Source organism: Strigops habroptila, chromosome 9 (assembly GCF_004027225.2).
Source record: "Strigops habroptila isolate Jane chromosome 9, bStrHab1.2.pri, whole genome shotgun sequence".
Classification (NCBI taxonomy): domain Eukaryota; kingdom Metazoa; phylum Chordata; class Aves; order Psittaciformes; family Psittacidae; genus Strigops; species Strigops habroptila.
Window position 1 is genome coordinate 4286437 of NC_044285.2, and position 22013 is coordinate 4308449.

At 41.2% G+C, this 22013-nt stretch overlaps 2 protein-coding genes across 3 annotated transcripts in view; one reads left to right on the plus strand and one right to left on the minus strand.

Annotated features, from left to right (window-relative positions):
- Nucleotides 1-16672, minus strand: PGPEP1L (pyroglutamyl-peptidase I like). The gene is made up of 6 exons (XM_030496697.1): nucleotides 16534-16672; nucleotides 10569-10932; nucleotides 7866-7918; nucleotides 2338-2454; nucleotides 1636-1865; nucleotides 1-709 (listed from the first exon to the last, which is right to left on the minus strand). Exons 2-6 carry the CDS (start codon nucleotides 10726-10728, stop codon nucleotides 541-543), a joined length of 729 nt encoding a protein of 242 aa, XP_030352557.1. The 5' UTR covers nucleotides 10729-10932; nucleotides 16534-16672; the 3' UTR covers nucleotides 1-540.
- FAM169B (family with sequence similarity 169 member B) overlaps nucleotides 15483-22013 on the plus strand; it is a 38645-nt gene continuing 32114 nt past the window's right edge. Inside the window, exon 1 of one of the 2 annotated variants that reach the window (XM_030496695.2) lies at nucleotides 15483-15549. In XM_030496695.2, the coding sequence (XP_030352555.1) occupies nucleotides 15516-15549 (34 nt within the window). In that variant the 5' untranslated portion in view covers nucleotides 15483-15515. Of the gene's footprint in view, nucleotides 15550-20614; nucleotides 20691-22013 lie in introns of those variants that run through there. The other variant, XM_030496693.1, reaches the window with a different exon arrangement.

The following is a 22013-nucleotide window of genomic DNA, read 5'->3' on the forward strand; positions in this document are numbered from 1 at the left end:
ACGGGTTGGAAAACTCAGAGCAAACCACCTCTGTTTTAACTCTGCCTTTTGGGGCGGCATTTAACTGAGCTCTGACTAAATCTCAGCAGAGATCAGTGGTGCCACAATCTTGAAATCAAAGGTATTTTCCAGGGACACTGAGCTTGTGGACCCTTTTCTGATGGGACCTTGAGTACTGGTTTGCAGTAGGTAGTTCCCTTGAATAAGGTAAGCCTTTCTATTTAACTACTTCTTTATTTGAGGAAAGCCTGCTAGTTTACCCTTGCAGCAATCCATAGATGAGGCATCCAGCACGTGCTTGACAGTTTTCTGCAACAGTCATTGGAAAAGGCAGTGGCAAAAAACAAAAAGGCACTAACTTGGTGTTCCCAGTTCCTCTGGTTCTTGTCATCAAACTAAAATAAGGCATAATGGTGGCCCAAAGCCTCATCAGCTGTCCTTGTTGTTAGGTTTATCTGTTGTCCTTTTTATATGATGCTTGAGGAATGGGCTTTTGTTTCGCTGGAGAAATCCTCTTTTTTTTTTCTTACATGATCCATCTCACTCCATCTCTTCCCCACACTGTTTCAGCATTTCTAGGATAATGGTCTGTAATGCTTTTCCTAGAAAGTCTGCTGTTACCGATGGGGATAATGGAGGCACATGGATGAAAGCTGCTCTTCCATTGCCGTAGTACAGAGAAGCGTAGTAGGTGTAATCACAGATGTACCTGCAATATTAAGGTAACAAAACCAGAAACCTGAATTAACAGTAAACTTTGATTAAATCTAAATATTCTTTAAGTAGCCAAACCAGATCTGGTTTATGAAATTATTCAAAACATATTTGCTTAGTGAATAAAGGAAATGCTGAAAGAAACCAAGTTTGAGAAACAGATGTTCCTTATCTGATGGTTTGGTTTCTCAGACACCCTCTCAGAAGGAACTTTAAATAGAAAACAAGATATACATTCTTTTCTAGGCTCCTATAAACCAGGTGAGATGGGAAAGGTAACATCCAGCCTACTGGAAACTACCACCATGTAACACATAGAGCTTTTTGTGTAAGTACAGTCTCACTATGTGGAGGGGTTTTGTCTTAGCCCCCTACCTGTGAACTTGCAGGTGCAAATCCTGACCTTAAGGGCCAATTTAGTTTTTCAAAACAAGATGATTTACTGTTTTGTTCCCCTTTTAAATGAAGACTCAGGTAATTGCTACAGTGCTACTGAAACACACGACGAGCTCACAGACGTGGGTCTGAAGGTACCTGTAATTGCTCTGTTCCTTGGTGTATGTGTTTACGTTTTGTATCCTCCCAGTTGGGAAAAACAGATTAAAATCTGGTACTGGTCGGTATTGCTTTCAGACTCTTAATAGCTCAGGTTTACTGGGGTTATTAATCACAGGGTGTGCTGTGTTGAAACTTGTTCCTTTTGGAATTTAGAAATCTATCGCAAAATATCTACTGGCTGTAGGTTTTCTGGTTTACATAAAATTTAAATTCATCCCAATTTCATACTTGTGCCCCTCTGCAGACTTTGCTTTGAAGTGATTGTGGTTGGAGGGAAAGTCACTGCAAAGATTCTTCAAGGTTAAATGAGTTTATGCAGTTACTTCTGCTTTCACTGTGAGCCCCCGACACGCAATGCTTTACCTTCCTGCATCTCTAGAAAAGATTATCTCAATCTCTTCCACTGAAATGTTTTTCCAGAGAGTCTTCATATTAATTGCAGATTCAATCTTTTCCGGGCCATCTAGCATGCAACAGGCACCTTCTGGGAGAAAACCACAAGCATCCATCTCTTGGTAGCCTTTGTTCTTCCCACACTGCTCAAGGATGATGAGTCCTTTGGCGGCTGAAGCCAGCCCAACGTGAACAGTAAGCTGGTTTTTCCCACCAGAGTGAATAACAGGAAATTAAAAACAAGGCCTGTTTTTGAAAAGCATGTAATGCAATAGTGCCAAACATGGTGTGAAACACTAGCTGCAAGGTGGGGAGTCTTGGTGTAGCTCATGCCTAAAGAAAACACTGATAAGAGATTATAAATGAGAATAAAATCATGCTTTAGTCTGGTTTTGTCAGCTCAGGACTTCAGAGCTCGGTACCTTTTCTGCAGTTCGTGGTAGCTTTTTGTTTCCCTTTCTTCAACACTGTTCAAATGTCACAGGGTTAAAACAGCACACTAATTACTGTGTGCTCCAGATTTCAGTTTGAAACCTTTACCACAGTTTTAATAGTCACTTCCCAGAGTTGTCTGATGCACATATTGCACAATGCTCTTCTGGAGATCTTTTTAAAGATCCACTCAGAATAATGACACTCATAAATGAAGGCAAAAACTTTCCAATTACTCACTAGTGGCTTGAGAGTTGTCCATATCTTGAAGATTTGCTCCTTTGCTTTTTGGTAAGCCACCGGCAGCTGCATGGTACGGAGATCTATGTTATTGCCAAGGCCTCTCTTGGACAGCTCCTGTGTTTACAAAAAAACCACCATGGACTTGTGAGAGCATTGGATTTCTCAGACTGGGATAAAGAATCAGGCTGATACAACTGTGGAAACACCTGAAAGAACGAAGTAACACTGTCTAAGCCTGTGGTTCCTAACCACTGTCTGCAGTGAGAATCATTTGTTTAATGGTAGGCCCCCCTTTTTTAGCTGGAAGAGACTAAAATGTGCTAAACCATTTCCTAATGGCACAATCCATGTGTTTTCCAAAGGGATGCTCAGTCTGCAGTGGGTGGGAGTGGTTATTGCTACGAGGCTGGACCATGGGGAACAGTGACATACTCGTCCACACTTGGAAGCCTCTAAATAAGCTTTGATGTAGGCAAGAGCTGTTCCTCTGAAAGCTCTAGTAGATAAACCTGCACTATCAAGAGACACAAATGAAGGACAATCCACATTAGCTGTCCACTCCAGCGATCTGCTGGCTTCAGCTGCTTTGGGTAAGCTGTGCTGGAGGTGTCAACATGAGAAAGGTCACATTTAGACTGGGTTTAATTTCTTTTTTTGGTCTAGAATATGTTTCTCTAGTAAAAGGAAATGTCAGTTACTGGGAATTGAGGTGGAAGAAACAAAGGCACGCTGCAAAGCAGCAGGTTGGCCAGGTGGTAGAAGATGGTCTGGAGAATCAATGTCATGTGGAAAAGACTTGAAATTATGTTGTCAGTAGAACAGGACTAACAAACAAGCCTCTAATAATAAACCTCTAAGTAGGAGGTGGGCGGCTGCAGTAGCAGGATGCAGAAGGAATGCTTTCTTCCTGAAAAGTAAAATGGTGGTTGAAAACCCCTGTTGCATTTGAGTAGGGCACTACCCAAGGAGAGTACAGAGGAAGTTTCTAAGGGGGCACAGGCAAAAAGTCAGCAGCAGGGATATGTGATTAGCCCAAAACCCTGTAACTTTTTTATTACATGTTATGGTTTTCATTTCTCACTAGGGATACTTGGGTGGACAAGACCCAGAGTTCCAAGCTGTGCTAACTGGGAAATTTGCCCTTCAACACTGGCTTCCTATATAAACTGTTCCAATTTTCTTGTCAGCGGAAGCATTGATTAGCTGTGCTCAATAAACTATTTGACACAAGCAAGGAAACAATGCCTGCAGGGAAGTAAACACATTCAGAGAACAGTGCCAGCCTGTCTTGCTCTGGGCGCTGACAGTCTTTGAGAGCCCATTGCATCATCTTGTTTAAGAATGCTGTACTGTGTCTTAGCTTCCAAAAAAGAAAACCCCAGCTGGTTCACAATTAGCATTTTCTTTTCTAAAGCATCTTGAATTTTAACATTTAATGAGATTCTTCCTTTTTAGCTGTAAAGCTCAGAGGACTCAACTCCCCATAACTTCGATATGGAATGTGGAGACCCACACTAAGGTGTTAGGCCATTCTTCTCCCATGCTCTCTGGATTGATGTTCTGTTGTCACCATCTGTCATGGGAGAGACATGCAGAAATGCTTCAGTGCAGGACAAAACCGGTCCTAGACCAAGAGCAAAGGGCTGGGAATGTGTGCCAAACGAAGACAGTTCACTGTGCCCTCAGCTATTTCAGCATGTTGTCAATAATGTGTATAACTTTGTTGTCCAAGAATCCTAACCATGGGCTTATGCCCCTTTAGAGCAGATGTTGTGCAAACATGGAACAAAAAACCAGATCACTCCTTGTCTCAGCCTTAACCAAAACTATTTTTGCATTTAAGGTGAGAGACTGAAGATGGTTAGAGGAGGATAACTGCATCTGGAAAATAGAGCTCACACTGGTGAGGTCATTCAGTAAACAAGTGCCTGTCTTTTGTAGTTGAAAGAGCAAAGAGAACTTCAAAGGAGGACACAAGTTTTGGAGGACTTTCTTGTGGGAAAAGTGGTTCAAAAGAAAGCAGGAAGATTCTTTGCTGGGAAGTTCTTCTAACAGAGGTATGAAATCCAGCATTATCAGCTGATGACCTTGAGTAGTTGGTGAGTTGTGGTTACAGCCCTGGTCCGCTGGAACTCTGGCCTATGTTGTTACACAGCCCTCCCCAAAGAGAAGAGATTTGCAGAGCACAGTTGTGCTCAGAGGCAGTGGTTGTGTGTCTCATGGTGTGTTAGAAGCATCTTGAACTTCTAGAAAGAAAAATTGCTCCAAGTTTGCCTGAGTTTTCACTGGTTTGGGTTCCCGGGCAGGGGGCTGCATGTGTTAATTTGTGAACCTCATTCAAAATGTCTTGTGTTGGTGCAGAAAGAAGACCAGGAGTTATCAGTTGACCCAGTCAGTCTGCAAGTGTGTTGCAAACAAGGGTTTTCTGTTGGGTGGGGATTTTTTGTTTTGTTTTGATTTTAATCCTGCAGATATCATTTAAAAGCTTTCGGGGTGTAAGAAAGTTCCAGAACAGAAATGGAGGCATTAAATAGCAATGTCTTCTTAGTTTCACAGATGATGAAACTAAAGCAGAGAGGGAGAGAGACAGAGAGATTAAATGACAAATTTCCAAAGACGACATGGTCAGTGGCAGGATGAAAAACTGCACCCAGAGATCTGATCCTCATCTCCTGATAGCAAACATAGTTCCCAGAAGCAGTTGGAAATGTGACCTCTTCTTTGCACTAACAGTTTAATTACTATGAATGTTGTCACTCAGCTTACATTTGTGCCCTATTAACTGGTGACTTTGACCTTGGTGGTAGACTGTCCTGATAGGTTATTTCACTGTTAAGTTGAAGACAGGAGTTTCTGGAGGAGATGCAAGTCACATCATGGGTTATTAGGTTTGACCATCAATGTGTAATATGGAAGAAATAATTTGGAGGATCTGGGATTCTGCGGGTCCCACGTGGTGCTGACAGACTAACACATCATGGTAACTCAATATGATCTGTCAGCAAACGTAGAGTAAATACTCGGTGGTGTTTTCCTTCACAGCACGTCCCGCGCTTCCAGAGTTCAGTGGTGTTGGTGGAGCTTTCGTGCATGTTGTAGGAGGGTATTTCAGGTGAATGGAGTTATAAGAACCATGAAAAACTTAGTGAGACAGGCTTCTGAAAGAGAAGCTGTCTTACTAGTGCTAGACACCCATGTTGGGCCATGTGACAGTGACTGTAAAAGCTCTGCAGCTTTTCTCAGTGACCCTGAATTGGCAGGTTCACCTGTACTTTCTGATCCATTTGCCTCTCCTCTTCCCTGAACACTCAAGGAGTACTTGCTGAGGAATGAGAACTCCAGGGATGAGACGCTGATGAATGCCTTGTGTGTGGTGAGAACTTGTGCTGTGAAAAGAACTTGAGTTCATGCAAAACCAACAGGGTTCTCCTCACATTCGTGGAAAACTGTATCTTCATATAAAACAGGCAACACGGGAGAATGCACTGCTACTTCTGGTGGTATTCATGAGAAATCCAAGAATGCAGAGCAAATGCTCTTCCTAAACCAGCAGAAATCAAGATTTGGAGAGTTTTAGTAACATTTATCATCTGATTCCTGAGCATTTCAGAAAATGGAGATCAGCTTATTCACCGAAAAGTGTAGCAAATGGTTAATTTGTAAGAGAAACAATACCCCACAACCATTTTTCTGAGTGCCCAGTGAGGGCACAGAAGGGATACAACTACTGGCATAGGCCGTGTGCTCACTGGTCAGTCTCTGATCCTCCCTACAGCAAAAAAGAGGTTTGGGAAAACAGCTGATCCCATCAGCAAGGCTCTGGTCTGGCTGCTCAGTACTTTCTTGAGTATAGAATCATAGAATCATAGAATCGTAAGGGTTGGAAAGGACCTTAAGATCATCTAGTTCCAACCCCCCTGCCATGGGCAGGGACACCTTGCCCTAAACCATGTGGCTCAAGGCTCTGTCCAACCTGGCCTTGAACACCGCCAGGGATGGAGCATCCACAACCTCCCTGGGCAACCCATTCCAGTGCTTCACCACCCTCACTGTAAAGAACTTCTTCCTTATATCTAATCTAAACTTCCTCTGTTTAAGTTTGAACCCATTACCCCTTGTCCTACCACTACAGTCCCTAAGGAAGAGTCCCTCCCCAGCATCCTTGTAGACCCTTGTAGTATGAGTTTGAGTGTGCTCTTGCTCGGTTCTCAGACTCGGCAGGAGGGTTTTATGCCTCTTTAGTGATCCATGCAGGAACCTCAAGCCAAGACAGGATTACTTCCAGATGTTAATACTAAATTTTGCTATCTTTAATACATGTGCACAAGCTTCCTGAAGACCGTAGGGCTACTCTTGTGAACAAGGCTAATGGAACAATACCATGAGATTGCTATTTAGCATGGAGAAGCCTATCAAAATTCAGAGTACTTCCAGATTTGCAGCAAATTTCCCTGATTTGCCTGGATTAACCACCTTTGCCAGGGAACAGGAAACCAATGCAGCATCCCCAGTATGAATACACGTTAATTCCACGCAGAGGGGGTCACATCAGAGGGAAATGGAATTGTTCTCCTCCATACACAAGGACTGACATCTGTTTCATTACGGAACGCTGGAGCAGCCAGCACATGGCGTTGATACAGAAAACTCATCGGTGTGTTTTGGTTTAGGTTGTTTTGCTTGCAGATAAAGAACATGGTTTATTTTCAGCCCAAAGAGGATGATCTTGTCCCCAAAATTAGAACCAGTAGGAATCAGGAAATAATGAGCAAGACGACTGTCAACTGACAACTATTTGTGGTTTAGGGGACATGTCAAGTTGGACTTAAGATAATTTATGGATCTCCTGTGATGACTGGGGTGTGGAAAGGTATCACAGAAGTATTATTTTTTCTTGTTAGGCTACAGGGATAACGTCTCCCATGATTCTGAGTGGGGTAATAAATTTATTCTACCAAACACCAAGCATTCTTCACGCAACAAAGCCAGAATAGAAAACACATAGGGGTTGGTGGAGTTGCTACAGCTTTGGTCTTTGGTCATTTGAAAGTGGAAGCCAAAGTTGAAACATGAAAACACACTTAGAATTGGCATGCTTTAGGTTTTGTGTTCCTGACGTAAGCAGAGAGATCTCAACAGGCTACACCTTAGTGAGAAGGAAATCACCTCACACAGACATGGAAAAATGAGTTATGGTATGAGATCATGTGTTTACTGACCAGAGATAATCTGTGGTATATGCATTAGCTGCAGAGAAGGCAGCCTGGGTAAAAATACCCTTTTCCAAAATCAAGAATAATATTTTGAAAAGTGCTTAAGCAGCACACAAAAAAAATCTTGCAAATAAAATAATGTTTTACTTCTTAATTATCCTTTCTTCTATGTTGGGAGTCTGCTCCATGAGGCATAATTCTGTTTAATGAGTCATGAGAAATAACTTTGTCGAAGGGAATGGAAAGCCTGAAAACGATTGTACCAGGATTGCCACAAAACAAAACACCTCCCTCCCTTTTTTCCATGCTTACCTTCACTGCTTCCCAGCTAGAATTAACCAGGTATTGTCTAAAGGGACCAAAACCTGAAAAGAAAGAAAGTGCTTCTAACCTATACTTGCTCTGCAATCATAGGTTAGGTGCAGACATGTATGCACACACATATTTGTTCTTTATCTTCATATTTTTGGTTATGGAGGTTGAGTTTTTAGATAGGATTTAGCCTTTATAGCACTTCAGGGATTAGTATTTTAATTTTTTATGTGCACTGATATAAGAACTAATCTCATAATCTTCATTCACGTCAAGGCTTTCTTATGAGATAACCTTAACTGAAGCTGGTAAATGTACTGGAGCCAACAGGATGGATCAAAGAAATGATGATTTTGGGCGAGATTCATCACTCATAGAAACACTACGACTACAAGATCTGGTGTTAAATGCTCCCACGCCACAGCCAATTCTTGTAAGTACCATTCTTACAGTTAAAGCTCATGAAGATTGGCATATTTAATGAAAATGATTGAAAGAGTAATATTTTATTTCATTTATTGTTGGGTTTTGTTTTTTTCTTTTTAATACCAAGTAATGAAAACTTTTCTCTCAGGGAAGATGTGCTTTTTGTGGTACTGGGCAGAATCTCTTCCTTTGCTTTTTCCCCAGAGGAAAAGAGAAGAGGAAAGGGAAAAGGACTTTTTGAATCCAAAGTACTACATTCAATTTTATGCACCCTTTTTTGTGAAAGACTTTTTTTAAATAAAAAGGAAATAAAACCCCTCATTTTGGGCTAGATAGGCGTTATATCATTAAAACGTTTGATGGAAAACTCCCACTGTCTTCATAAATCTCAATTACTGTTCTCAATCCCGAGTGTTACCAAGTCTTAGATACTGGGTGGCCAGAAAACGAGTTTGGAAAATGGTTTCAATGCTGTAACTCTTCAATATTTAAAAATCCTTAAATGAACAAATAAATACTTGACAGCCTATGATTGCTATTTTTCACAGTGAAAAGTACTTGTATGCGAGGACAATTAATCCTAAATGCAGGTTTATGACGGCTTAATGCTAGACTTCAAGCATTTCTTAATTTCTTAATACTTATTTCATAACTGCTTCATCTTTTCTCTTTAATATTATGAAAAGGCTGATGGTGCTAATAGTTTTGACAATGTTTTCCCCAGGTTTAAGTTTGTACTATGGGAGGGAACAAGGGAAATAGTACTCATTTCACATTAACAAGGAAGATAAAACCTCATTAGTGCCACTCTATTCTCTGAGCAAAATTAGGGTGACACCTACTCCCTTTTGAAGCTGTATAGTTGTTGTGCATGTTTCTGTACCTGTGTGTGCGGAACTGTAGAATTATACAGAATTATATCTAAAGGTATTAAAAATCTCACAATTAAATACATGCATCTCAGTGGTGGCCATAAGAAACTACTGCTTAGGACAAAATTCCATGAAAAAATGGCTTAAGGTAAGAGTTTTACAGTACAGAACTACCTGCAACAACTTGGAGAGCTAACTGGCTTAATATTATTAGGCACTACATAATAAACTGGGCTCAGTGCCGGCAGGTTTATATTATGAGCAGGTGAAAATGTGACAGAGACAATCTCTGTAATAGCTTAAAGATGCACCTGTGTCTGTAATGGGACACGCTAGTCTAAAACTATTTGAACAAGTAGATTTCTGTACCTCAATGGCTATCTAAGGGGAGGAAAAAGCTAACAGGATGCTAAGAAGTGTGCCCATCAAGGGTATGTGCCATAAATGCCATAGGACAGAACCAGACTGTCAGCCTTTTAAGAGGTTAGCAAAAACATCTCGTTCTCTCCTCCACTCCCACTCGGCTCAACTGCAGTGGTGTCTAGAGCAAGCCAAACTAGTTCTGCCCATCTTGCAGCTATTAAAATTAAAAAAAAAAAAAAAAAGGTGTTTAATTGAAAACAGCAAGATGCAAATCTCTTTGATGTAGCTTCAACCTCATTCCTATGTCCTCAGATGACCTGCAGTGGAAAATTATCCAGCAACTCACATGTCAAGATATGTGTAATCGTTGCCTTTAGACGAGCCAGTGGCAACTAGAGGAGTAGCGAGTAGCAGCATTCCTTAAGAGCTTTAACCTTTTAAAGCTCAGAATTCTTTAGCTGGTGGTTCTGCCACTATGATTCAGCAGTAGTTATAGCCAGCAAGAGAAACTCCAAATTTGGTCCCTTGTGCTGCATGTTCAGGCATGCTCCTTTGGTATATTTAAATTTAATGGTCTAGTTTAGCGGTGATGAGGCAGCATGTCCTGTTTAAAACTCCCTTACTTTGCCATGAAACTGAGACCCTGAAACTTGCCATGTGTTGCTCTAATTCTGGACACTGACTATGTGACATTGTGATGCAACCTGGTTTTCTTGCTTCAGAGCTCCTTTTGGGTAAGCTTTATCTCATACTAGCCTGCACTGCCTTGAGCTATGTGGTTTGGATCAGAGAGAATGTCAACAAAGATTAAGACATGGAGAGAATGAACAACAAACCAAACTGGGTGGCAGTAAAGAGGGCAGGCTGCAGTCTGTTTCCTGACATGCATCTGATTTTTCTTAGGAAGGCACAGCAGCAAGTTATTTTCCATTTGGAATTGTTAGTATGACCATTTGCTACTTTTTTTCCCTCCAGCGAACTGTTTATGACAAAGACCAAGCATGTGTGCATACCATCTCTGGCTAAAAGAAAAAAATCTTACCAGTTACAACCACACTGTTGGAATTTGAATCCATGAAATCTATGTTCCAGAAGGTGAAAACTTCTTGTCTTTCAGTTCCAACAGTATTATAATTCATGTATGTGTGGCAAACTTCTTCATTTGGGGCACCTTTTTTTCCTTCCGACTGCGAGGTCTGCATTCACATGACAGGGATGACTTGTGATTTACGTAACTTTCAAAGCAAACATTGTTACGTCTCTGTATTAAAGATAGAAGTCTGACTGACAGGCTGCTGACCAGGACTATCCCAAACTTCTTCAGGCATGCAATAGTATTTAGGAAGGACAGGAAAGGCTTAAAGAAACTTCTTGCAAAATATCCAGCCACATTTTTCATCAGAAACCTGTTTATGTACAAGTAAACCGAAAATTAATTGAATCAATTTTATTCTATCTCTGTGGATATTCTATTTTTAGCACAGTTATAATTCACTTCAATCGTGAGGAATGACTTAACTACAAAAACATATCTGTCCATTTCCACTGTTCATAGACCTTTTCTTACTGACTTAACTCAGGGGTAACTTTGCTGCTCCTCTTCGTAGCAGTTGTTAGCCAGTTTACTCATCTTGATCTTTATCTTATGCTCTTTCTAAAAGAGTCCAAGCACCTTCAAAACACCATTAGCAAAATGTGAGTATTTGCTAATCCAAAACATTTACAGAGTAATATCCCTGAATAGGCAACATGTTACAAAATCTCACTCCAACTTGCAAGGTCAAATGAACTCTAGAAGCTGGGTTATGGCCTGCTGAAACTGGTGAGCTTAATAACTGGTCTGTGTTCATTAAACTGAAGCATGAGAACCAATAGGGGAGGGCCCGAAATCAAAACATATGCACATTGTCACTGCCCAAAACAAAAGCATATGCAAGTTCTCTTGGGAATTATAACTATGTGGGCAGAGGGTTTTGCTGGGTCTTGTTTTGAGTAGGAAGTGTATGTGTGTGCATGTGAGAGAGAGAGAGGGAGGGGAGAAATATGCTAAGAATAGAAAGCCACTATATAATCTCAAGGGAATTGGTAATTGTGAGACCTTAAGGAAAAAAAAAATCTCTGAAGAAATCTCTTGGATTGGGTGGTGCCTGAATGAGGTTTGGAGCTATGGGCTTTTTCTGTCATCTAAATCCTCCTGTGCTGAGACACAAAGAAATTTGTGGATTCTTTTAAATACAAAGACCCTGATTCCACCAGCCACTTCTTCCCCTGACTAATACAACTTGCAAATTAACTTTTACTCACTGCTGAGGCTGAAGGAGCTGCTCATCCAGCAAACAGTTCTCTGCAGCTTTAAATAAGGCAAAATCCGCCACTGACATCAGTGAATTACATCTAAAATTCTCCAGTTTTGGTTTTTTTTAAATCTGAATACAGGTCTAATGAACAAAGCATATGCAAGAAATAAAGCAATATTTAAGGCCTACAGTTGCTTAATTAATTTCCTGCATGAGAATTTATGTATTTTGTTTAGTACAATTTAGCTGCTTTATAGATATATATGAAGGGTATTGCTTGGATGCTGTAAAACAGTAAGTATTTTATTAAATATTCATGCACAGCGTAGATAAAAGCCTATGAGCTCTGTGCACTCTAAAATAACTGATGTTACTTGTTTGGACTGTAGTACTAGTTTTCAAAGTTTTCACAACTCACGAAAGAAGGTAGAAATAAAGATGGAACAAGGAAGATTATGTCATTAATCCTTTATGAAGAAACTGATAGAAATCCCTCCAAGACACTTTCTAATAACTCATCAGTTGAATATTGTCTTCACCAGTTTAGTCCCTTTCCATAAGTAGAGGTTTGCTGATTTGGTAGTAAAGATTCCAAGATCTTTCTAGTGGTTTTGTATGCTTGTGCAAGTCTGGGAGGAATGGTAGTGGTTTGAATAAACCAGGAATTTGACAGAGTGCACCAAAATTAGGTCTTGCAGTGATTTAATTTATTGTTTCTGTTCCCCAGCTTTATGTGCATGGTAGTATACATGGAGGAATAATGTGTGTAAAGCATGAGCACTACATTTCTGTAACATGCAGAAAATAAAGGAGAGAGTAGTTCAAAAAAGAATAAAAAATCTTCTGGTTAGGTCTAAGTTCTACTGAGAACTTTATTCAGAATGAAACCTTTTCTTTCCTCTAATATTTCTTCAGCTGAAGTTGAAGCAACTCCTGAAATTTTTGTGACAGTATGACTATAGCTTTACTATTAGCACTCACATGTGTGTATGTGCCCATAACAATAGATACACAAGTCACTGGATACTTGAGGTCTGTGCAAATTAATCTCCCCATCCATAATTAAGAAACCAAGCCCTGGATATTTGAAGACAAGTCACAGACAGAGCTGACTCAGCTCAACACTAGTTGCTTTTCTTCTCTCTATACACAAATGTGATTGGCATGGCACTCCTCCTGAGGTGAAGAAGAAATGGAAGCAACTCGACTATGAAAGCCCTGGTTATCACCTTGAATATGTTTCTGTAGAGTTGTCTGATTCATTTTAAAATTGTTTGAACTGCTGAGTTAGAGTAACATATATTTTCTGCAAATGCATTCTGACCACATTGCAGAACTGCCAGAACACTGCTCAAATAGATTTTTAGTACTGATGGTAACAAGAACTGAATATGGCTCTTCATTTAGAAACAGCTCTTTAATTTTTATCTCATTTATTATTACTTACATATAGATTTTTTATTTCTTGTTATTGGCAGTCACTGACCAATGCTTTAAACTGTTAAGTGTTTAATATATTCCATTTTTTATCTCAGCTGTTCAACATTTAATGAGAGGAAGGAGAAATCAAGCTGCTATGCTATTTAACATTAAACTATTATGGGACTTTAAATAGAAATTTCAGGATCTAACACTCTATATTTCTTTTCCATTCTAATAAAAATAAATGATCCTCAAGAAAGACCTAACATAGTCTTCAGGTAGATGGAAAGCAATGTCACAAAAAGAGAGGTGACAAACATTTCAGTGTAAAGCTCACTCTTCCCTGTGGAGCAATGCCTCTTCTACAGCAAACTCCATAGAAATGGTAAATGGAACAATGTAATGGCAATTTCACTTACCTTTCTTTTGGATAGAAGGTGTTACATATTTTATGTTGTTGCCTTATTTATATTAGCTCTTTTGCAATTGATACTACGAGTGTATACCCAATGCTTAGCAATAATGGAAAAAAATGAAATTGCATGTAATATAAATGTGGCCAAGCTGTTGGGTGATTGTTATCGTTTCAGTTCCTGTCTTCTTGCAGTATTAGCAAAAGCCAACTGCTGTGTATGGATGGATTGTTAAGTTTTATTTTTAATTGTTTATAATAGTTTAATGCAGGGAGAAAGTACTTTAGCAGGAGAGCATGCAACTCACGATCAGTGGGTTGCTTTTGATCAGGTGTCATTTACCGTGCACAGACTCTGCATGCAGGATACACACTTTAAGTAATTATTTATCAGCTGATATGCAAAATAGATAACTAGGCCTAACAGATTACAAAGGTAAACAGTAATATGCTTACCACTCCTTATAAAAAAACTGAGGAGTCTTAGCTGGCCTGAAGTTTCCAATATGCTGTGGAAAGTCAGTCTGTGTCGTTTGTTGGTATGGGCTGATCCTCAGCATTACTGAGTTATCTTCACATTTTCTGCTTTTCTTTCCTCTGGCATCTTTTCTATTGAATCTCTCACCAGCCAACAGTAGCACTTCTGTGACTTTAGCTTCTTGTCTTTCATGCCTTTAGCTCATGTACTTTCTCGTAGCTTAACAATTTTCTCAGTAAACCTCAGGCAAGGTCACACAGCAATGCTGCATCAAACCGGGCTGAGTGTGACATGGGGAGTGGTGGAAGGTACAAAGCTTCTAGTGATCATGAGATTGTGCTGAAATCCACTGATGCACTGTAACGTGTGGTTGTGTGATACCTGTTTTTGGGGAGCATCAGTGTATGAGCTGAGATCGCTTTGTCCTGTTGAGGAAAGAAAATACAAATCCACTTTACTGTGTGTTTTAAACCGTTTGAAAGGAGGAGCAACCTTACAGACCTTTTGGTCACGGTGCTGACAAGCAACGGAGTACTTAATTAATGTGAAGCACTCAAGATGCTGTCTTGAAACACTCTCCAGGTCACAGCGCTGTTCCCAGATAGCCTAAATGCAAAGGTAAGTTTGTTTCTTTGCAAACATACTGTTGTTTCCACGTACTTTTCAGGTCTTTGACTTTGATAAGTTAGATCTTGTACTTTAAAAATAATTAAGCGATCTTACACTCAGGTAGGAAGGCTCCCAGGAGTCAACACCTGGATTCTACTTTATAATTTGACAAGTGTGTGTTCGTTTTAGTCCCTGTACCTCGATTTTACCATTTGTAGTAACAAACAGCAGGCTGCTTGCCTACGTTTTCCAAAAGCCTCTTTCATGTTGACAAGTCACTGCAGCACATGGCTGAAGAATACTACAAAAATGTCGGTTTTACTTATTTTCCCTCGTAAACCTTGTGCTTCTGCCGCCCGAATTTAAAGAAACTGGTGTTAGCTCTACGGTCTGTCACTGTGTGCCTTTTGAACGAAGAATTTGGAACTTGTTCTCGGAGTTTTGCAAGTTAAGGCGCAGCCCTGTGCTGGCACCCGCCGGAGGCCGGGTTTTGATGGCAGAGGACGAGGGCTGCCCCTGCGGCAGCTCGCAGCCAGCTTCGCCTCGTCCCTCCGGCCTCCGCTCCCACAGAACCTTCGCCAGACTGTTCCCCGCCACCTCCCCCGTCCCTTTGTTTCCGCAGCCGCTTTCCGACGGCCGCTTTTCCTGTCAGCCGAGCCCCAGCCCGCCCGCCAGCTGCCCTCCGGGCCCGCCCTCAGCGCCTGCCCGCGCCGCCACCCCGAGCGGGGCAGGGGCGGGCCGCGGCGGTGGGAGCCCGCCTCAGAGGAAGTGATGGAGGCCGCGGGAGGAGGAAGAGCCGCCGCTGGTAAGAAGGGAGGGCGAGCGCTCGGGAGCTCCCCCGCGGCCCGGCCTCCTCCCCGACACCGGCCCCTGCCCCGGCTCTGCCCTCCTCGCGGCGGTGGCCGCCCCGCTCGCTTCCCGGGCCGGCTGCCCACCCGCAGGGGCCGGACATGGTGCCGGGCTGACGCACCGCCCGCCCGGGCTATTCGGGGCTGGCGCGTCCTGTGAGGAGCCCGAAATGGCGGGCTCCCCTTGGGCAGACGTTCCACAAGCGGCCGAAGCGCCGCAAAACACTCGGGCCTTTCCAGGAAAACTTTGTTCAGTCGTCTGCGGTCATGACCGGGCGAGCCCCGGCTCTTCGCCGCCGTGCTCCCAGCGCCCTGCTCTCACAGCACTGCCTGAGGGAGAGGGGCCAGTCCGACCCCCTTGCGCAAAGCAGGAACAACCAGAGCAGGCTGCTGCAGGGGTGTTTGCCCTTTTCCCAAGCGTACAGGTAACTCTTACAGGTTTTAGGCTAGTCCAAACCTGTGCTGAAGCGGAGGAATTTGGCTAAGGGATTCCTGTCGGCTGTGTTTCAGCGAGTGATGCTGTTGAAAGGCTCACCAAACACCGGTTTCCAATGTGTGTTTAGAGGTCTCACAACACAGGTGCAGAGATTTGGGACTTTAAGTACTTGAGAACTACTAAAGAGCTGAGGGAATGCTGTGTAAAAATACTACTACGTTTTTAAGGTCAAATCTCAGGCAGCATCAGCAAGTGTTTACCCAAACTGAGCGAAAACATGGCTTAACAAAAGAAGCATGGTTAAACAGGGACAAAAGGAGCAGTAAACATGGTTCTTCTTGACTACTATAATTAGTTGGGTTATTTTGGTGTAGAGATACAAAAGGCTTTCTATACTGCAGAGTACTTAGCTTTCATTAAAAACTTTGCTGATCATGAGCTGATTAGAACAAGAAATACGTGGTCTCTAATGATGAATTTTGAGGGAGGGGGGAAAGCTACTCACCCTTCGCCTCCTTTCAGGAGAAGTCAGTTTTCTGGTGTTTCTGACAGTAGGCAAAGAGCCGCTCAGCCCAGCAGAGGCCAATAGAGAGAACTCAACTCATTCGGTACCTGGTGGACTTAACGCTGCTTTGAAACGAGCAGACATTATGTCAGTCCCAAATGGCAGCGCTCCTAGTGCTTGGTAAGGGAGCAGATTTTAGGACAGGTGGATCTCCTGCACATGCTCCACCGTGGATTTCCAAAGGAGTTAGCGTTCCTGGTTTATATTTGACTAGGAGCTCTTCCAAGAGTCTCTGTTCACACACTTGTTTGGATAAGGGCCCGTTGCATCACCTCAGTTAGCTTTTGCACTGCTTTCTCTCCTGCTCTGTTTTTATACTCTTCTTTCTTAATTTGTCACACTAGCAGGTAAATGGAGAGAAAGTGAATTTATCTTCTGAAACACATTTTAAGTTGCTACCATTTATCTAAAGCACCTACTTCATCCCCTTCAGTAAAATAATGATGTTGTTCATTAGTTCCTCTAGCTGCTCATGGCTAAATGCACCGTAGTCAGATTGCTCTATTTTTTAGCTCCTATCAGCCACTTATGAAAGTCAAACATTTGTAATAATGCTATTGGTTTTTGGGGTTTTGGTTTTTTTTTTGTTTTTTTTTTTTTTTTTTTTCGGAAGATTCTCAATTCTGGTGATGTTTTAAAATAAAATATCTAGATGAATGGGATTTGGGGTTTTATGTTTAAGCAAGCATTGTACTGTTGGGCGCTTCAGTTAACGTCTACGTTTTTCCTCTGACTTTTTCATTACTCTCAAATTGAATGTTTAGAATAGTTCTTCCACCCCCTTCCTTTTTTGGGACAGCTGCTGTTGTTTTTAGGTATTGTCTGAGTTTTGGCTTAGTTACTTAATTGGATGCACCTATGTTTGGTTATGGAACAATTTGCGATAGGTTGAGTATACAGCTCACTTTAAGAGCATATTGGAGTCAGCCATTAGCTCTTCTTGTGCAAATGGTGCTGTTCAGTTTATGTTGTGCTGTAATTGAGATGCTACAGCTAGATCTTGAGGTCTATTCCTGTAACTGTTTTTCACAGGGCAAGATTGCACTTCCAGGTTTCTAATCCCCTGTATAGATCCTAGGCAAACCTCACCATTGAGAAGCAGGACAGCTGTTCACCTAGAACTTGAGATTCTTGGTTTAAATTGAGCCTTGTCACAAGTTCTTTTTGATTTTAAGACACTCTGGATTTGTAAGAATTAACCATCAGTAAAGCTAGGAAGGACATTCAGTGGGTAAGAATGTATATGCGACTCTCTGGAGCCTGAGAAATAGTGACCAGATGAAAAACCTGTATGTGTAGTTTAACAACTGCATTAATGAAGCCTTGAATTTCCATCTGTCACTCTAGGAAGATGGAAATCTCCCTGCCCTCCATGAAATCCATGTTAATCAGTTTACAGGCAGGAGGTCAGCAGCCTGGAAGGTGGAACCACAAAATTCAGGTAGCATGAAAGTGCTATATATCACGAATGTGGTGCCCACATCTAGAAGAGCTGCTCAAAGCTCTAAGATGAGACTGATCAACAACCATACTCCTCCAGTGTAGCTAAAATCTTATGTGTGGAACAGGCAGAATTTTACTCAGGCTGAGGAATGTGTGTATCTAAGAGGTAAGGGCTGTCATAACCTCCTTGCTTTCCATGCCAAAGGTAGGGCAAGGTACTAAAACTTTGCTTTCTTTAACATAAATATGTAGTTGTGGTCTAGAAGGAAAGAAAACAGGAAACAAAACCCTAACTACTTCCCTCAAAAGAAAAAATACAGTCCAAAACCCAGCAAACAAACCCGAGTCCCTTTCTATAATAGCACTGCAGTGAATATGCTCTTTCCCTTGGGGGAAAGTATGAGAAAACAAACAACACAAGAGAAAGTCTAGCCAGTTTAAATTTGCAAGTGGGAGGTGTGCAGACATTATGGTTGTGAGTGTATTATAAGAACCTACGTAGAACAAGCTGGTATGTGCTTTCCACATTGTATAATGGTTGCATACTGAGAGACTCCCAAACACCTCGCGTGGCAATTCACAGTTCTGCTGTGTTGTCTTTGCAAAATGATTGGCAGGCCCTCAGGTTGCACATATCTGAAGTAAACTGTGTCCTGCTCAGTTATCAAGAGGTCTGTGGATGCTTGAAAACGTTGTGTTTGTAACCTTTGAAACTGCTGTCTGGTGGCTGGTCTTTATAGTATTACTGACAACAGATGGCAAATGGCTCTGCTGATGTAATTCTTGCTAGTGTTTCATTCCTGTGAAGTTGCACAGTTTCAGAATCTCAGAAAGTGCCTCCATAGTTTTCCTGCCTCATGGTTTCAAGCCAAACTAAATAAAAACATTTTATATTATTCAAATTCCCGTGGTGTCATGTGACATTCTGTAATGATTGCCTTGCAGCAGTTTCAGATAAGTGCACGTTTGGTAGCAATTTAAGGCCTGTGTCCTTTAAGTAATGCTTATTAGTACATAACAGATGCCGTTTAGAAACATTATGCCTTTTAATAGGCTCTGCTTTTAGACTACATGTTCTCATTCCAGGCAGGCTGTGGATCAAGCAAGCTTGGAGGTATGCTATCGTTTATGCAAAGCCTAAGTCAATTTTCTGCTCTGAAGTCAAGCCATGTGTTTTTCCTTGTTTCTTCCATTCTGGTCATAGCTGCCTTGCTGTGTTGTTCCCCCTAGTCATATCTTTGGCTGATTGTCAAGCCATTACAATCAAAACCTTTTGCATTTTTAACCACCAGCAGTGGTTTCTTTTGTCCTCACAGAAGAGCCTGTGCAAAATGAATTTGAACACTCTCAGCTTTACTGTCAAAAGCACAGCAAGTACAGAGGTAGCCCTCTGTTGCCAGCCTGTCCTTCTCTGTTTCTTCCTCCTTCCAAAAGGAGAAAAAGGGAAAAGCAGAACCATGCTGATTTTGGAGCACCTTCAAAGACATGTAGAATAGCTGACACAATGGCACAGAGAAACAAAAGAGATGTTTACATATTTCTTCCACTACTTGCAGCTGTTTATTAAGGCAAATTCTGAGACTGGCTCAGAGGCTTGTGATAGCTAGTGCAGGTGATGTGTTAATTTGCAGCCACATAATAAATTTAGCAAAGTGGAAAACACTGGGGGAAGGGATTTTTTTGTTTCTTTCCTTTTTTTCCTCAAATGAATTGCTTTATTTTGAGATTATTCTGGCTGTACAAATTGCTCCTTGTAAGTAATTTAGAGAAAGGCTGCTGGGCTTTCTTAGGCAGACTTACGCACTCTACTGGTGGGAGTAGTAGGTTTGTCAGAGGTAAAAGCATTTGCAGCTCAAATTATGTGCAATCTGAAACTGGTATCCTTGACAATCTAGACAGTTGTCTCATATTTTCATTGCTTCTTGGTTTGTTCGGGAAATGTTGTTGTTTCTGATAGCAAACCAGGGCTTTCAGGTAATCTTGGTATGGCACACATACTGCTGCAGTTTGTATGACGTGAGGGTAAGGGCTGTCTGTAATACAGCCTTAGGTTTCCTACACATACCTACTTTGAATGATGGTAGTAATACACAAATGCATTTAATGTGGTACTTAAATACTAGCTCTGGTGCCAGATTGTGACAAGTGGGTTTTTCAGTAATAATTTTAAATGCTCCTTGGTCTTAAAATATGGCTTTTCTTTCTGAAACTGTCCTGTCTGGCTGGCTTCTCCCCATGGGATGAAATCATCGTTATGCTAGACTATTTGCCAAACTTAGTTGTCATTTCCTGCTCTTTCACTATTCCTTGTTTATCACCGAGAGACATTATTTTCCTCTTTTCCCTTAAGTTGTAGAATGACTTTTGACCAATGCATCCTCCTTTCGTTCTACCTTCCACCTTTGTAGAGGATTGAATTACCACTATCTACATTTGAACTTGTGATTCGTAAAAGCTCTACTGCTGTTCAGGGAATCTTTTCTGTTGTTTTCCTCTCCAATCAGCCTGTTTGAATAATGAAAATACTTTAGTGATATATTTTAGTGCCATTTAGAGCCTCCCATTTCTTCTTTGCTTAGGTTTTAAGAGTCAGACTCTAATTTGAGGTCAGGCCTGGATGATGAAATTCTGCTGGCACACTATTTTGGCTATGGGTATGATGAAACAAGATGTAGCACTGACATAACTGCTGGAAAAAGCCCCCGGTATGGACACAGTTTCTGGAAAACTTGTCTGTTTTTCTTCTATATTTTATTTTGTTTAAGGGGTAGGCAAATAATAAGTTGACAAATTTAGATATTTTTTTTTCTTACACGTACAAGAAAATCCATACCACTGCCTTCAGTAGTTGAAGTTAGACTTTACCAAGATCATTTCTGCCTGTTTCTTAGTTGTGTGAAAACCAGTACCTATTAAGAACTGGAGTCTGATGTTCGCATGTTCAGAGGTATTAGCAGCAATCCCACTGAATCAATGGAATTTCCTTGAGGAAAACCTGATGTGAACACGAACCTTAAAGCCTTAATTAACTGCAATCCTGAATGTCCCTCTTCTTCACTACTGCAGCTTCTCCGAGTTATTCTGTAAGCTCCTTCCTTCTTTTTTATGTCTAAGCTCTGTGAAAAAGAGAGTTAGATGTGTAGAAGTATGAATTCCTGATATGTCACAGTTACAGCTGGTAGCACTTCCATGGTTTAACAGTATGCTACAGTTTTTATTAATAAGGTCTGTTTCTGGGCCATAGCACCTCAGCTTTTTTCAATTACATTAGGTTAGAACTTTGTGCAAAACATGCCAATCCAGATGTGCATTCTGTGTATAATAGGACAGGGGGAGCCTGTTTACACAGATGTATTTTAATTTATCTGTACTATGAGTTTGGCGTGGCTTTATTTTTGTATGTGTAACACTGCTAAAGGTCCATCTGAGGAAAAATAGAGTTGGAACCTGTTTGCTAGAACTTTCTGTCCGGGAGTACTGCAGATTAGAGTGGAGGAAATACGCCTTCAGCAGGCACTTGCCATTATGTGAGCCTTTCAATAGGCACTTGCTTTTCTAGCCTTGAAAACATTTTAAATAATGTGGTTTCATCTAGGTATTTTTCCAAAAAGAGCTAAGTAATGAAATCAATTATTTAATTCCCTTGTCCGAGGTTTTGGGTTGTTTTTTTTTCCATTTCATAAATTGTGGATTACTTTAAATTTTGGAAAATAAATAACACATGTTTTATACACCCCAGTTCGATGAGGTTCTGAGGGTCTTCAGAGCTCATTAAAGTGAGTGGAAATTAAAGATGTTTGGTGTTTTTCAGAGTTAGGCTTGTCTAGTCTCTGCCTTTGCTCATCTGCATTCTGCTAAATGTATGTGTATCCTTAAAGCTTTTCTCTTCCCTTTTCTGAAATCAGCAGTAAAAACGTGTTAGCAGGAATGAGATGGCAAATATGATTGCATCCTGCATTTGGGATGCCTGACATTTG

What these genes read in the sequence shown, in the direction of transcription:
- PGPEP1L (XM_030496697.1), bottom strand. Translation starts at nt 10,728, where the DNA reads ATGCAGACCTCGCAGTCGGAAGGAAAAAAAGGTGCCCCAAATGAAGAA. An exon ending in CTAGCTGGGAAGCAGTGAAG is followed by an intron (nt 2,455 to 7,865) that starts GTAAGCATGGAA and finishes TTGTAAACACAG; the next exon opens with GAGCTGTCCAAGAGAGGCCT. An exon ending in GGACAACTCTCAAGCCACTA is followed by an intron (nt 1,866 to 2,337) that starts GTGAGTAATTGG and finishes GGGAAAAACCAG; the next exon opens with CTTACTGTTCACGTTGGGCT.